This window comes from Gracilinanus agilis, chromosome 3 (genome assembly GCF_016433145.1).
Source record: "Gracilinanus agilis isolate LMUSP501 chromosome 3, AgileGrace, whole genome shotgun sequence".
Lineage (NCBI taxonomy): Eukaryota > Metazoa > Chordata > Mammalia > Didelphimorphia > Didelphidae > Gracilinanus > Gracilinanus agilis.
Window position 1 is genome coordinate 22,869,834 of NC_058132.1, and position 16,600 is coordinate 22,886,433.

The 16,600-nt window shown below is 44.6% G+C and overlaps 1 protein-coding gene across 1 annotated transcript; it reads left to right on the forward strand.

Annotated features, from left to right (window-relative positions):
- The first annotated feature begins 2,427 nt into the window (after positions 1-2,427).
- LOC123239950 (carcinoembryonic antigen-related cell adhesion molecule 3-like) lies at positions 2,428-15,888 on the forward strand. Its single transcript, XM_044667274.1, has 7 exons — positions 2,428-2,506; positions 3,385-3,735; positions 7,852-7,957; positions 9,693-9,757; positions 12,587-12,645; positions 15,076-15,129; positions 15,796-15,888. Exons 1-7 carry the CDS (start codon positions 2,428-2,430, stop codon positions 15,886-15,888), a joined length of 807 nt encoding a protein of 268 aa, XP_044523209.1.
- The last annotated feature ends 712 nt before the right edge of the window (positions 15,889-16,600 follow it).

The following is a 16,600-nucleotide window of genomic DNA, read 5'->3' on the forward strand; positions in this document are numbered from 1 at the left end:
ATATCTGAGATCAGATTTGAACCCAGGACCTCCCACCTCTAGGCCCAGCTCTCCATCCACTAAGTCAGATTCTTTGCTATTTAGGATAGAATGCCATCTTGTAAATGCTATCTTCTATACATGCATCTTATCTGCTTCCATATGTCTCTATGTATTTATTCGGTCAATGTAAACAAAGAGAAGTCTGATTCTTTGTGTTATGTTGGAAGCACATGGCAATGTTGGCTGCATGTGATCCTACTGTGAATGTCATGCGAGTGTGCACTTCATATGATGTACAAACCACTTTGCAGTTTGGTTGGCTCCTTGTGTCTGTGTTACATGCCTATTATGTTCATGATGTATGTTCAAAGATGTTCAAGTTTAGCCTGTGCATTGCAAGGGATCAAAAATATTTTACTGGGAGGAGATAGCGAATGTTCTGTTTTATCATCCCAGCATCATTCCAAACTCCTCACTCTATCTCAACCCACGTATCCAATGAGTTGTTGTTATCTTGTTTCTACCTTCACATCCAGATAGATAGACAGACAGACAGACAAACAGATAGATAGATAGATAGATAGATAGATAGATAGATAGATAGATAGATAGATAGATAGATAGATAGATAGACAGATAGATGATAATAGATGATAGATAGATAGACAGACAGACAGACAGATAGATAGATAGATGGATAGATGGATAGATGGATGATAGATAGATGGATAGAGAGGCAGACAAAGATAGATAGATAGATAGACAGACAGACAGATAAACAGAGAGATGGATAGACAGACAGATAGATATTAAATATACATCATCTATGTATGCATTTCTTAAATTTTAATTTATGCTATATATGCATGTACTTATTACCTTTTCCCGCTTTAGAATGTCAACTTTTTAAAAAATTTTAACCCCTTACCTTCCATCTTGGAGTCAATACTGTATATTAGCTCCAAGGCAGAAGAGTGGTAAGGGCTAGGCAATGGGGGTCAAGTGACTTGCCCGGGGTCACACAGCTAGGAAGTGTCTGAAGTCAGATTTGAACCTAGGACCTCCTGTCTCTAATCCTGACTCTCAATCCACTGAGCCACCCAGCTGCCCCCAAGAATGTCAGCTTTTTGAGAGCCGGAATTATTTCATTCTCTGGTTTTGTATCCCCAAAGCCTAACACAATGCCTGGCACACAGTGAACATTTTTTAACTTGTTGATTGCTTGCTGTTGTCTGGTGGTGCTTACTAGCTAGAGAGGGGAGACAACAAATGAGAAGAGGAATGAGGCTGCAGCAGCAGCGTGGCATGCTAGGGGTCTAGACCCAAAGGTAAGCATTAATACAACAGAGTGGCAATATTCTTTTTGCAAAGATGTCCTACCGACCCCATTTGGCTTGCTCAGTGATGGGCTAGTCATGACTAGAGGATGCCATAGATCTCTGCCAATGATGAAACAGCTAGAATTGAAATCCATGAATGCATCTGAGCCATGAGCCTGAGGGGTCCATTCCCAATGCTGGTGTACCTGGATTCCCAGGTCTTCTGGAGTGTCAGCCTTGGCACTTGATTATGCGTCCCATTGGAAGTATGAGATGCTTAGCCTTGGGGAGCTGTGTTACACTCTTTTGATTGCTCAGGGGCAGGCTCAAGCTCTCTTTGCTAAGGATTCCTGGGTTCACATTGTTCCTTTGACTGAGAGACTTCCCTGGGCTAGAGAGGCAAGCTCACAGCGTTTGACTATTATGTCCTGTTTCCTTGATAATACTATTTATTAGCTCATGAACTTCATCCTGAAGTTTTAAAAACCCATATTCAGCAAGTTTTTGGGGAGTGGGAGTGGGGAAACCAAGCCTGAGAATTGGGGGACAGTGAAGAGGGACTCTTCCACTTGCCTTCTCAAGTGGGGATGGGGATGAGGGAAGGAAGGGTCACTTTGACACTGATATATCTCTTCTGTTGTAGGGAGCCAGCCCAACTCAGAACCCAGGGCTTGATGGAGGGAAGAAAGGCTTAACAGTCTCTTCTTGGGAGAAAGAAGTGACTGGAGTAGGACTGGGGTAACACGTGTAACCAAAATTGAGAAGAGGGAAACACTGATTAACACATGGCCCCCTGGGTGCAAAACCCTTTCTTCCTAGACGGCAGGAAAGATCTGAGCAGGGGAGGAGCTCCCTGAGGGAGGAAGGAAACCAGTCATTGAGGGAAGGAGAAAGTCAGACCTAATCTCTACCCTGTAAAGTCCTGCAAAGAATAGAGGTTCAGCCCTGAAGAGAGGGAGGACTCAGTTTCCTAGAGAAGAAAGAAACTAAGCAGAGACCACTCCGGGCTCAGAGACAAGGACAAGCCCAAGCCTGGAGACCAGCAAGAACATCTCTCCAGGGTGTGCTCTTGGCTTTGGGATAGGGAGGCAGAGATTCCTGAGAGGGATAGTGGTGATCACACAGGATGAGTTCCAGACCTAAGGATTGGCCCTCAGAAGGTACCCACAGGAGAGACAGCCCCTGTAAGGGACTGCTGATCACAGGTGAGACCACTTCTACAGGCAGGAGGGTGGTGAGGAGAGAGAGACAGAGCCTGGGGAATTCTGTCCAGACAAGAAAATCAGACTAGTCCTTGGAGGTCTGTCCCAGAAACAATCTCTCCCAAAACAGCCATGGAAGCCTTTCATGAGTTCAGGGCTGAGACAAGACCCAGTGGTATCTTTTCAGAGGCAAAGAGATAGGCATGGAGTCAGAGGAGACATGGATTCAAATCCCAGCTGTTATTTACTACTTGTATGGCCATGGACAAGTCACTAAATTTCTCTGATCCCATTTTTTCACTGGCAAAATAGCTATAATGATACTTGCCCAAACTCCTTCCCAGGGCTGTGGGAGCATAAAACTGTGAGCCTTAATGTACACACAGGGTGGAGAAGAAAAGAGTCGTTGAATTTGGAGATCTGGGTTCAAATGTTGTCTCTGTTGCCTGCTGTGGAACATTGGGCAGACTAGCTAAAGTCTCTGGGCCTTAGTTTCCTTTTCTGCAGAATGAGGGCACTGAACTCCCTGACATCTCTAGAAGACCTTCCAGGCTTGAATCCTGTGATCTAAGACCTCATTTTGGCTTCAGCTCCACCATTTTCTCCCTTCGGTGTTCAGCCTAGTGTGGTCAGTCATCTTCTGACCCGCGTCCCTGTGTGGCCAAAGTGGAGGTTCTTATTTAGATTGAGTTTGGGGATAGCTTTTGTTAAAGACCCACTGCTTGGCTCCTCTGCAGAGATGGAGACAGACACCCATTGTCCTATTCAAATAGGCCCTGGAAGAGCATGGGGCCAGTTTAGCAGCTCCCACCCTCTCCCTGGATACACGGAGCCCCTCAGGAACCCAAGTCTCTCATGAGGTACCTCTTTCCCCTCCTCAGCCTCCATCCTCAGCTGCTGGAGCCAGCCGACATCTGTTCTAGGGTCTTCCATCATGGCAAGCCCACCCTATGGGACAGTGGGCAGCAATGTCACCTTGATCATCCAGGGCTCCCTGGAGTCCCCTTTAAAGTATATCTGGTACAGGAAGTCAACAGAATCCTCCAACAAGATCGCTAGCTACCTAGTTTCTAAAGGAGAACAGACACCAGCAAGGAACCGGGAGAAGGTGTTCCACAATGGCTCTCTGCTCATCCCCAACCTCACCTTCAATGACAATGACGACTACATCGTCCAGATTGTTGACTTGGAATTGGAAGTAACAACGGTGATGACACACCTACAGGTGTATGGTGAGTGCTCCCTTCCAAGTCTGCCCTCCTCCAATCTAGGGCAAGAGATCTCCTGGATGAACCCCTTTGCCCGGGGGCAGGGAGAAGCCAGGCTCTAGACCTGACTGGGGAACCAGTCGCAGGGGCCAGTGGTGTGGGGGCCCTCCATACCTTTTCCTTCTCTGCTGGACAAGTTTCTGGGAGCAGGAGTGGGGAAGCCAAGCCTGAGAACTCGGGGACAGCGAAGAGGGACTCAGTAACTGCCTCTCCCACTTGCCATCCGAAGTGGGGATGGGGATGGAGGAAGGGAGGGTCACTTTGGCACTGATGTGCCTCTTCTGTTTTAGGGAGGTGGGAGCCAGCCCCAGGCTTCAAGGTCCTGCCTTGGCTCTAATAGAATAACTGGGCCAGACAGTCAGGGGATGCTTGAGTCCTTGGTAGACAAAAAAAGGATTCAAAGGGATTATTAATTTAGAGCTAGGAGGGTCTTTAACAAAATAATTATAGCTAACATTTAAAAAATATTTTTGTAATCCTTACCTTCCATCTTAGAATCAATACTGTGTGTTGGTTCCAAGGTAGAAGAGCAGTAAAGGGGTTAAGTGACTTGCCCAGGGTCCTCTAGATAGGAAGTCAGATTTGAACCCAGGACCTCCCACTCCATTGAGCCAACTAGCTGCTTCATAGCTAACAGCTACATATGGCTTACTGTGTTCCAGACACTGTGCTAAGCACTTCACAATGATGCTCTCATCTGAGCCTGGGACCTGGGATCAGCCAGATCTGGACCTCGGACTCCCAGGGCTCTGCCAGAGGGAACACATCAAAGCTTGGTAGGGACATGGTGGGGGAGAACAGGGGTGTGGAGCCGGGTCTGCGGTCCAGGCTGACTCCATCTTCCAGCAGGGGCCCAGGCTTCTCAAAGAGGGGACTGTGTGAGCCTTGGTTAGAGGAGGTGACAGTCCTGTCGCTTATGAGATTGCGCAGTAGGGGAAAGTTCCAGGGAAGTGGACTTAAGTTCCAAAAAAGGAAACCTTTCCTGACAATGAGAGCCGACCATCAGCAAATGGACTTTCCCCATAGATAATGAGCTCCCCATCCCTGGAAGTAGTCAAGAAAATGCTAACTGATGATTTCTCAGAGAAAATGGAGATGGCGTTACTATTGATATGGTTTGGACTAGATTGTATCTGAGGCACTGAGCCAAAAAACATAGAACTGAGAGGAACCACAGAGGCCACCTGAGAGCTTTTCTAACACGATTCTGGAGTCTGCATTGTGGATGGCCAAGTTGGCAGTTGTAGGTGGCCCCATCCTCGTTTCCACAGTAAACATGTAGAGAAATATCACTTGCATTTTGTGGTGGGCACCACAGTTCTCTAGCAAAAGCAAGTCACATCTGGGAGAGGGCCCCAATGAGCATCCTAGACTATCATTCAGAAGGCCTTCCTGGGCACCTCCTGACCACAGGGCATAGCATGGAACACTACAGGAGGTGGGACAGAGAAACAGTAGCTCAGGCTCCCAGAGTGCCTGGAGAGCCCAGGAAGAAAGCGAACAACAAAGGGGTCCAAGAGAGGAACTGAACCTGAGAAATGAAGCATATCATGGCTTCACCTCGCAAAGGCATTTCATCAATCAATCGATCGATTGATAAGCACTTATTGAGTGCCTACTGTGTGCCAGGGGGCAGCTGGTGAGATAGTGAAGAGAGTGCCAGTCAAGAGTTCAAATTCAGCCTCAAGCACTTACTGGTTATATGACCCTGGGCAAATCCCTTTACCCTGTTGGCCTCAGTTTTCTCATCTGTAAAATGAGCTGGAATAGGAAATGACAAACTACTCCAGGATCTTTGCTAACACAAAGACTCAAATAACAACAATAACAACAGCAGCGTGCCAGGCCCTGGGCTCAGTAGTGGGGATCCAAAAGGAGGCAAAAGACAGTCTCTTCCCTCAAAAAGCTCACATTCTAATGGGGGAGACAATAAATCAACAAATATATGCAGACAAGCTGCAGAGCATTAAGTGCTGGTCATCAGCAGAGGAAAGACTAAAAGCAGCCAAATGGCTGAGAGCCTTTGCCAAGAAAAAGACAAACAAGGCTCCCCCAGGTTCTAACCCTAGCTTCATGCTGGAGTGGGCTATAGAATACAGTGGGGGAAAGTCTAGACTTGAGCTCTGGGGGTGTGGACTCTAATCTCAGTTCTGACATTTAATAAGCAACTTATATTACCTCTCTGACTCTTAATTTCCTCCTTTGTAGTGCAGGTCTACCAACTAAACCCAGCATTACCTTTTTTACAAAGTTGCTGGAGGAAAAGCTTCAGTTCGATCATTTTTCAGGCATGTCTGACTCTTCATGACCCTATTTGGGGTTTTCTTGGCAAAGATACTGGAATGGTTTTACCATTTCTTTCTTCAACTCATTTGACAGATAAGGAAACTAAGGCAAAACAGGTTAAGTGACTTGCCCAGGGTCACACAGCTAGTAAGTAGCTAAATCCAGATTTGAACCCAGGAAGATGAGTCTTCCTAACTCCAGAGCTCTGTGAACTGTGGTGCTGCCAATCTACTCTAGGAAAAAAAAGCTACAGAAAGTTAAAGGGCCCTAGATATGTGAGCCGTTACTACTCCCCCATTAGCACTTTCAGTTTAATTTATTTTCATTTATTTCATTAATTTATTTCAATTTAATTCATTTAAGTGGGGAAGATTGGAGAGTCAAGGAAGACTTCTTCAAAGAGGCAGGCAGTTGAGTTAACCTTGAAGAAAAGGTTATGGGAAGGATAGGAAAAAAAGTCCATTCAAAACATGAGAAATGGATTAAGCAAGGACATAGAGATAGAAAGTCACATGATAATAAGGTTGAAGAATAACTGAATATATCAATAATCAAGGATAACAGAATAGATCAAAGGATTGAACAGGTAGATGGGAGCCAGATTGCGAAGGACCTTGAAAGCCAGGATCAGGAGCTTGTAATTTACTCCCTAGACACTGGGAGCCATTGAAGGATTTGGGATTGGAGAGTTTCGTGGTCCCAATAGAGAGTTAGGATAATCTTCCTAACTTTCTAACTAACTTCCTAATTTAGGAGGCAATGGCAAGGATGGATAGGAGAGAGCTAAGAGCTCTCAGGCAAGAAGGTCAAGAAATGAGATGGAGGGAGTATTATTGCCATAGTCTAGGAGAGAAGAGATGAGAACCTGACTGAGAGTATTTGTTATAGAAACTGAGAAGAGGGGCCAGAAATACCCCCTCAGGGCTGCTGGGTGGCTCAGTGGATTAAGAGTCAGAACCAGAGACAGGAGGTCCTGGGTTCAAATCTGACATCAGATACTGCCTAGCTGTGTGACCCTGGGCAAGTCACTTAACCCGCAATTGCCTAGCCCTTGCTGCTCTTCTGCCTTAGAACCAATACCTAGTATTGATTCTAAGATGGAAGGTAAGGGTTAAAAAAAAAAAAAGAACTAATACCAATGAGATAAGAGATATGGGAATGGAGGAAGAAGGCAGATAGAAAAACTTAAAAGTAAATTCCTAAGTCATTCTTTGTGGGGGGGGGCATATATATATATATATAAAGGGGGATAGGGAGGGGAGACCTATTGAGGGGGAGCATGGTAAGCTCTGTGTCAGGCATTTAGGATCTAATGTGCTGTCAAATACCCAAATGTCCCTGGATATTTTCCAGATGCTGACAATACAATCCTACCAAGGAATAGTCAGTGTGCAAGAAGCATAGACCAAGTCTGTTTATAATGGGAACTTTCCCCCCATTCCCCACCCCCACCCCTAAAAAAAAACAAACAAATAAACTAACAAACTATTAAGGGCTCCTTTTCTCTTCTTAAGCAGCTAGGTGGAAAAGTGGCTACAGCCCTGGATCTGGAGTTGGAAAGACCTGACTTCAAATCTAGCCTCAGATACTTAATAGCTTTTTGATCCTGGACAAGACACTTGAGTTGTCTGCCTTGGTTTCTTCACCTGTAAAAAGAAAATCATAATAGCATCTACCTCTCAAGGTGCTTGTGAAGATTAGATAATATTTGTAAAAACTACTTAGCACAGTGCTGGGTACATAGGAGGCACTTACTAAATGCATATTCATTTTGCTTGGACCTTTCCACAACAGGTCTACGTTCCAGAGTGATCACAGCTGGCATTTTGATTGGAGTTGTGGCTAAGGTGGCTTTGATTGGGTCCCTCATCTATGTCCTGTGCGCCAAAAAGACTGGAGGGTAGGATGGAGTTTCCTTGGTTTACCCTCCCTCCTAGACTTTCTCCCCAAATCGGGGGAGAGAACTCAGAACTATTTCCCATTCTCTCCATTTGGTTTTTGGTTTTGTTTTTCTTAAACTGGATCTCCCCAACTCTCCAAGTCTGGAAGTGCTACCAACCATTCATGCACTGATCTCACTAATGATTGAGTGGAGGGAGGGTGTTCCTGCCATGTTCCTCTCTACCAACTGTTATCAGAGTCCTGGATTTTGTGTGATGGGTCTGAGACAGATGATCTTTCGAAGCTGTAGACTCTACCCTGGGTGGTTCTCACAGCCTGCCTGTCTGATCATAGGTCACCTCGTGATGGGGGGGAGGGCAGGGGAGTAGGGAGAGTATTCAGTCACAGCTAGTCTCTAGCCTAGGTTCTCATAACCTGGAGGTCTGATAGCAGATCACCAGTGATGAATGGGGAAGGGTATTCAGTCCACTCTTCTGTCCTTTATCCTGTGAAAATAACCTCTCTGTGCTCACCTTTTAAGATGTTTTCTGCAAGAGAATCCCGTATCCTCCTCTCCTTGTTGGATTCGGGTTTCTGTTGTCTTTGAAGTACGTTATAAATATTGGTGTGGAAGTATTGTCAGAGAGAGATTGAGCTTTTGGTGCTTCTAAGTCACCTTCTTGGCTCCTCTCCCCACCCCCACCCCCAGGAAAGAAGGAAGAAGGGAGGGAGGGAGAAGAAAAGAGGAGTGGGGGTGAGAGGGAGAAAGAAAGAAAGGAAGAATTGGAGGGAGGGGGGAAGAAGGACAGAGGGGCAATGAAGAAGAAAAGAAGAAAGGGAGAAAAGAGAAGGAAGAAATAATTTTTATAGATTGAATGTAAAATCTTACAGTTGGGTTCAAAAAGTCAATCTCACAAGTAAAAATTGGGTATGGCTAGTCAGGAGATCATCTATAAAAATCTGGGGGATTTAGTGGACTGAAAACTCAATAGAAACCAATAGTTTAACATGACGGCTGAAAAATCTGCAGTGATCTTGGGTTGTATTATGAGAAGCACTGTGTGTCTAGAGCAAGGAAGCAAGTCATCATACTCACTGCCAGACCTAAGGGAAAGGGCTTTAAATGCCAGTCTCAGGAGCTTATATTTTATCCAATAGGTAATCACACACCCTGCAAGGTTCTTAAGCAAGAGAGTCTCAGACTTGAGCCTTATGGGGATTTCTATCAGTTGTGAGAAGCAGACATCTAAGAGACACAGGGAGGAGACCTGTTTGGAAGATCTTACAAAAGTCTAGATAAGGAGATCAGAGCCTGAACTGGGGCAGGGACCTCACAAGTGGAAAGGAGAGAATGATTACAACAACTGACGGAACAACATATTGGATGTAGCGCCTCAAGGGGAAGATCTCACCAACAGCTCCAAGGCTAGATGTCTAGAGGGATGATAGTTATTTTCAACAGAAACAAGGAAGTTGAAGGGGAGGAGGTGATGTACATTGAGACAAACTTCTTGGGGGAAATAATGAGCTCAGTTGTGAATTGTAGAGGCTGATGAGTAACTTCTCTTAATCTAGGAGGAGATGACTAGTAGATTGTTGGTCAGGGTCTCAAGAGATGGCTGGTAACATTCCCTCCCCATACCTATTGAACCCTCCAAATGTCAAGTATTCAGGGATCTCCTTTTCACTTACACCCAAGCCAGGGGGACCCAAGGAGAATGACTACTCATTGCTCTTCTTTCCTGCTGTTTTAGGGCCTCTCATGGTAGCCAGGGAGATACAAAGCAAGAAAGGAAAACTCATCTGGCCCAGAAAGAAAGTAAGTATAGCCCTTGACAGACAGTGTGGCATCACAGGAAAAAAAAAAAAAGGGTAAATGGCACCTAGCCATTGATTGGCCAATTGACTTTGGGCTCAATTAGAGCAAATGTAAAATTATGTGGTAAGACTAGGCAATCTCTGAGGTCCCTTTCTACCCCAAAATTCTACAACTGCATGAGGCACCAAGGGGACCTACATTCTCATCCCCACATCACTGAAACTTCTTGGAGTTCCCCCGTTCACAAAAAGGGAAACACAGCTCTCCCTTTTAGTAGCTTTGTGATCTTTGGGAAAATGCTTAAGATCTCTGGGCCTCAGTTTCCTCATGTGTAAAATGAGTGCATGCACTGGTTAGTGCTTACGCTCTCCATTTAAGCAATATGAATTAACAGCCCTTTCCTTTGAGCACAGAACTTAGGTTTCACACTTCCTACCACCATTTTGTTTACCCCAAATACTCTCAAGGCCATGAAGGAATTTGCCTTAGAGAGCATCAATTCTTTTCTCTTTCTTTAAGTTAGAGTCCTTGGAGTCTAGTCATGGATTTCATTACTTTGCTCCAACTTCTGCCTCTCTCTCAACAGTAAGGTGCTCTCTGTGGAATGAAGTCAAAGTTTCTGGGGATCATTCCCTCCTTTTAGATCTTCATTGTGCAGTTGCTCCTGTCATCAGCCATCTAAGATCAAATATGGTAGAGCCTGGGCCAGCTACCTATGTGCCACAGATGGATTTTATCCCTTCTATGGGTATTACCATGGCCAGGTCCACATGGGGCCTCTAGCATAGAGCTGTGTTAGTGAAGGTATGGCGCCCATGCCCTGGCAGCATGGAGGATACTGCTCTGTTTCCCCTTTCCACAGCACTGAGAACATTTTTTACATGCCCTGCCCCTCTACCCAGCAGCCAAATACAAGCACTTCCTCCTTCCACTACCTAGGGTAATGAGGGGGGCTCACTGGTAGCTTGAAGTTGCAGTTTGGGCACATGATCTCAAAAAGGTTTGCCAGTGCTGGTACAGAGTGTCTCTACCTCCCAGGCTAATATCGCCTACTAAATTCGTTATTGGTTAGTATCACTACCCATCTCTGACAATCAACAACTGATTTCTAAGTGCACAATTATCCTTTTCCTTCTTTTCCTTCCATTTTTTCATTCTCCTGGTCAAAAGAAAAAAAATTTCTCTCTGTCATTACAGATCCTTTTTTTAAAATGTTTTTTTTCCCTCAAAGAACCCCACTTCCTTCTTTTTTTTAAGACTTCTTTGGCAATTGCTGTTGTCATATCTCCCTGTTTGGTAATTGTTTGGTGATAAGATCTCTAGGTTCTTTTAGCCTCCTCATTGTAGCAATTAGCTTTCATTGCTTAAATTTCTTTAGGAAATGACAATATTCTATGTTGATGTTGTTATTAGTTCTTTTATCAATTTCCCACATTTCAGCATCAACAATTGCATTAAAGAGGTCATGTTAGAGTTGTCTCCATTACACATCATGTTTTCTAATTGTTTATTTTAGTTTGCTTTTTATTTTTATCCCTAACATACTAATGGTCTGACTTACCACACTGGTAATCAATCATTTCCTTTCTGTTAGAATAGAATCAATTTCCAATTCTGTGATTGGATTTATGCTTGCCATGTCTAGCACATCCAAATTCTCATCTTGAAATGTAGGTATATTTTCTTCATTTCTTATTCATGAACCATATTTTTCTTCTTCATCCCACTCTTGACATTGAAGTCATTGAGTTGGAATGTGGCTATTGATTTTTCCATAGTAGAATTTCTTTATCTCATCATCTTCTGCAACTAACAAAGGTATAGAAATGGTTATTATTTCCCTGATAGTCTCCTTGGAAATGCCTCCTTAGATCATTGGAGAACAGATAGAGATTGCTACTAGAACTATATTGGAAACCTCTTCTCATAGTCACTGTCTTGGAGGACTCAGGGTTCCCTCCGTACCATGATAAGGGACCCATTAGGATAGCATTTTGTGAACAAATTGACCCAATCCTTGCCCTCAAGGAATTTACATTTTTCTAGGAATTTCTCTAGAAAATACTTGGAGCTGAGAGGAGGTACTCAGGAAGAGCCCATCATGAAATCTCCAACTATCAAATCACCAACTAGAGATTCCTAAACTAAAGAAATAGAAATCTTAGAAGCTTTATTGGGGGCTCACCTTGAAATCTTAGAATCCCAGATTATAGATATGCTATAGGTAGTTGTAGAGAAGGTGAGGAAAGAAAGAAGGAAACAAATACTTTTAAAAAGAACCCTTTTTTTGTCTTAGAATCAATACTAATTTACAGTTTTAAGGCAGAAGAGCACTGGGAGGTAAGTGCTATTATTGTCCCCATTTTATAATGGAGGAAACTGAAGCAGATAGAACTTAAGGGATGTCCTCAGAGCCACACAGCTACAATGGATAGAATGCTGGACCCAGAGTCAAGAAGTCTCCAATTCCAAGGTGGCCTCAGACACTCAATAGCCATGTGACCTCAGGCAAGTCACTTAACCATGTTTGCCTCAGTTTCTTCATCTGTAAATGAACTGGAGAAGGAAATGACAAGCCACTCCAATATCACCACAAAGGGTCACAAAGAGTTTAACACAACTGGAAAAGACTGAACAACAAAACACAACAATATAGCTATTAAGTGTTGGGGGCTGGATTTGAACTCAGGTCTTCCTGACTCCATTTCCAGTCCCCTATCTATTGTGCCACCTAGCTTTCCCCCACATCCTCTTTGGTCTACTTATTCTCTCAGAGCATTCAGGCTAAGAACATACCAAGATCTTCTGTCTTGGTTTTCTTCCCTCTAGGTGAGAACTCCACTCCATTCATGAATAAATGGTTTCAAGTCCCACTTCGGTTTGCACAGGTAGGAAGAAAGGGTGTTCTTCCTAGATTTGGGGTTATCTATCATTAGGTTGGAAGGGAGCACTTCACCGAGACCTGGAAACACTTCTAGGCTCTAAGAGGTTGACTGGAATAACCACTGGAGAATACTGATGAACTATAATACATCCAGTGGAGGGACTTCAGAAGGGTGATGGGCCCAAGATCATGCCAATGGAAAGTGCTAGTGGTGACCAAGCTGGAGAAGAAAAAATTTGGTCTGGCAGGAGTGATGTGATAACCATCTTTGAGTAGCTGAAGTAGGAATAGACTTCTTATTCTATTTGGACCCTGTTGGTATATTGGTAAGAATATACCTTGGGGGGGCAGCTGGATAGCTCAGTGGATTGAGAGTCAGGCTTAGAGACGGGAGGTCCTTGGTTCAAATCCAGCCTCAGACACTTCCCAGCTGTATGACCCTGGGCAAGTCACTTGACTCCCATTGCCCACCCTACCACTCTTTCACATAGGAGCCAATACACAGAAGTTAAGGGTTAAAAATTTTTAAAAATTTAAAAAAGAAGAATATACCTTGGCACAGAACTAGCATTAATGGGATATAATTGTAAAGTAGGGAATTTCATTTGAGAAAAAAATCTCCTATTAGATGTCTGAGAGTGGAATGGGACGCCTTGTTGGGGACTAGGTTCCCAATCCTCCCTGGAGGTAAGTAATTTCCAAGACTTCTTCTAGTTGCTACAATCTATATTTGAAGCCCTTTCCAATTCTGATATTTGAAGCTTTAAGATCCTTCCCTGTCCTAAGGTCCCTTTAATTTCTGAGCTTAATTATCATCTCTATAAAGATCATTATCCAGAGATCTATCATCGAACCTACTCTTGGACATTGCAAAATGGCATCTCAAACTCTACATGTCCAAAGCAGACCTCATTATCTTTTCCCCCAAAACTCTCCCCTCTTTCTATCTTCCTTATTACTGTCAAGGACCCCACCAACCTCCCAGCCCTCAGGCTCCCATCCCTGGTTTCATTGTCATCTCATTCTCACCCCCCACAGAGCCAGTTGCCATGTTTTGTTTTTTCTTCACCCATAAAATCTCTCTCACCCATCTTCTCCCCACCCATCCAGCCACAACGCTCATTTGGGTCCTCATCCTCTCTGGCCTGGGCTATTACAAAAGCCTCCTTATTGGTCTCCTTGCCTTGTCTCTTTTCCCTCTCATCTGTCTTGCATACAGCTTCTAAAATGATTTTCCTAAATAAGGAAAGAAAAATGAGAGGGGAATAAGAAGGGAGGGAGTGGGAAGGAAAGTAAAATAAGGGTGGGGAAAAGGAGGACTGATTAAAAGCCAAACACTGGTGGAGAAGGAAATAGTTAAAGAAGAAAAGGCAGGACTAAAAGAGGAAATCAAAATGATGGGGAATCAGAGAAGAGCTAAAATGATTTTCCTAACACCCAAGCCTGGCCATAGAACCCTCTTCTCCATCAGCTTCAAGGGCTCCTATAATCTTGAGTAACTGGGAAGTTGGGGAGGGGAGGTAGTCCAGAAAGGGCTCCTATAAAAGTTGGTTCTTCAACTGGGCTTAAAAGAGAGTCTTCTAAGAAGCCAACTGGAAGAGGGAGATAGGATCAGATAAAAACCCCTTCCCCTAGACCCCACCCTCCCTTTCCTGCCCTATTACTTATCTCTCCCTTTTATACAATGGATAGTTCCCCAAAATGACTTTATTACTCTTCTTCAAATATTCATTTCCTGCCTCCCAACCTTTGTGTTAGCAGTTCCTAATCCTGAAACGCACTCCCTGCCTCAACCCAGCCTCTTAGAAGGCTCCTTAACTCCTAGGCTCAGCTCTAGGAGCAACTGGAAGTCTTTCATCATACACTGTTCTCCTTGATTCCCTGAGAGCTAGAGTGTAACTTTCTTGAGAGCAGTTATTGCTATTGTATCTGCCTAGCACAGCAATTGGCACAGAGAAGGTGATTCATAATTGCTTGTTGCTGGATGGATGGATGGATGGATGGATGGGTGGATGGTTGGATGAAGGTCCCTCCAAACTCTGAAAATCCCTGTCCCTAAGGGCCCTCCCAGTTCTGACATTCTCTGTTCTAAGGCCTCCCCTAGCTCTGATATTCTCTAGCCCTGGGTTCCACCCAGCTTTGATATTCTCTTTTCTCACTTTAAAGCCTCTCTGAGTTAGGACATTCCCTGTTCTAAGGACCCTCTCAGCTTTGGCATTCTGGGTTCTAAACACACACACACACACACACACACACACACACACACACACACACACACACCCTGGTTCTGCCATTCTATGCCCCAAGACCACTCCCAGTTCTAGCATTCCCTAATCTAAGGTCCCTCCCAACTTGGAAGTTCCCTGTTCTAAGGTCCTTTCCATCCCTGATGTCATATTTGTCTCTGACCAGGCTGTTCTTTCCTCCTCCATAGGGCCAGGGTTCCTCCTCTCTCTCCTCTGCTGCCCCATCTGAGAACATCTACCAGGTACATGCATAAAGGGCAAGGACTCCCCTGGGAACTACAAGAGAGGAGGGAATGCTGGTTAATTGTGGGGCCCAGGAACAGGGCCAGGATGGAGGGAAGGAGATAAATGGAGGGAAAGAGTCCCTCTCGGTTCCTACCTTCTCCCTTAGAGAGAAGGAAACAAGCCATGATTTAGCACTCACTATGTGCCAGGTCCTGTGCTGAGCAACGGGCATAAAAATATAAGCAAAATTTAAAAACCAAGGATTGACCCTGACCCAAAGGAGCATATACGCAGCTGAAAGTAGAGAAGGAGAAAGGGTTTGGGGAAACGGGAGCCGATGAAGGTACCTAGGAAGGGATCATGGTTTGGAAGTCCAGAAGGACAGAAATAGGGCCAGGAAAGGAATGAAGGTGAGTTGGCCTGGGCCCTGTCTCAAAATGGAGGCTCTAGGAGGAACTAAGCCATGGATAGGAAAAAGTAGGATGGGTCTTGTGAAGGGATATTCCATGATGAACAGACCTTGTGTATAGGGGAACAATCTAGGCAAGGAGGCAGCAGGCACTGAGGAAAATTTCTGGAGGCCACAGCAGTAGAGGCAGGATTTTGAAGTCAAGAAGGTCAGAAGCAGGACTAAGAGGGGAGAAGCCTTAGATGCCCCTAACAGCTCTTCTCTCCACCCTCAGACTCTGGAAGTCACAGAAGAAAACGTTTATGAAAAGATCACACCCAGGAAGAAACCTCAAGACCATAAAAAAGGAAAGTTCGTCCAGTCCTAGATTTCAGAGCTCAAAAGGATCTTAGAAGTCCTTGAATCTAATCCCTTCATTTTCCAGATGAGGAACCCAAGGCACACAATTAAAAAGTGTCTTGGGCAAAATTTGAAGTCAGGTCTTCTGCAGTCCAACTCTCGTGTCCTATCCTCTGTGCTATGCTGCCTCTATCAGGTCCCTAGAGATGCTTTCACAATCTATCCAGTGTCAGTCATTAAGGAAGGGTTCACAGACAGCTTTCAGGAAAGAAAGCTTTGAGATCAGAGGCAAGGAGACACCCACCATGAAAGAAAGGGAAAAGCACAAGGCCTGAGAAGAGGAGAGGCCTCCAGGGGCCTGGAGGCATCCAGACCTCTCATACTGAACTGAGAGAAAACTAAGGGGTCAAGGCTATATGTAATTGAGCTAGATGGAAGCCAGATCCTACTATGGGTGGATTTTAGACAAGGGATCCTTGCTGTGTGAACCCAACAACTTCAACACCTCTGTATTATCCTGTCTTCTTTTCTTTAAAATGCCCATACCCCTCTGACCTGAAAACCCCACCAGTAGGGGCAACTGGATGGCTCAGTGGATTGAGAACCAGGCCTAGAGACAGGAGGTCCTGGGTTCAAGTCTGGCCTCAGACACTTCCTAGCTGTGTGACCCTGGGCAATTCACTTAACCCCCATTGCCTAGTCCTATAACAAATAAAATTAATATAGAAGGATATATATAT

Coding starts and splice junctions, on each gene's coding strand:
- LOC123239950 (XM_044667274.1), top strand. CDS start 2,428: ATGAGTTCCAGACCTAAGGATTGGCCCTCAGAAGGTACCCACAGGAGA. Junction 2,507..3,384: donor TAAGGGACTGCTGATCACAG/GTGAGACCACTT, acceptor TCCCCTCCTCAG/CCTCCATCCTCAGCTGCTGG. Junction 7,958..9,692: donor TGCGCCAAAAAGACTGGAGG/GTAGGATGGAGT, acceptor CTGCTGTTTTAG/GGCCTCTCATGGTAGCCAGG.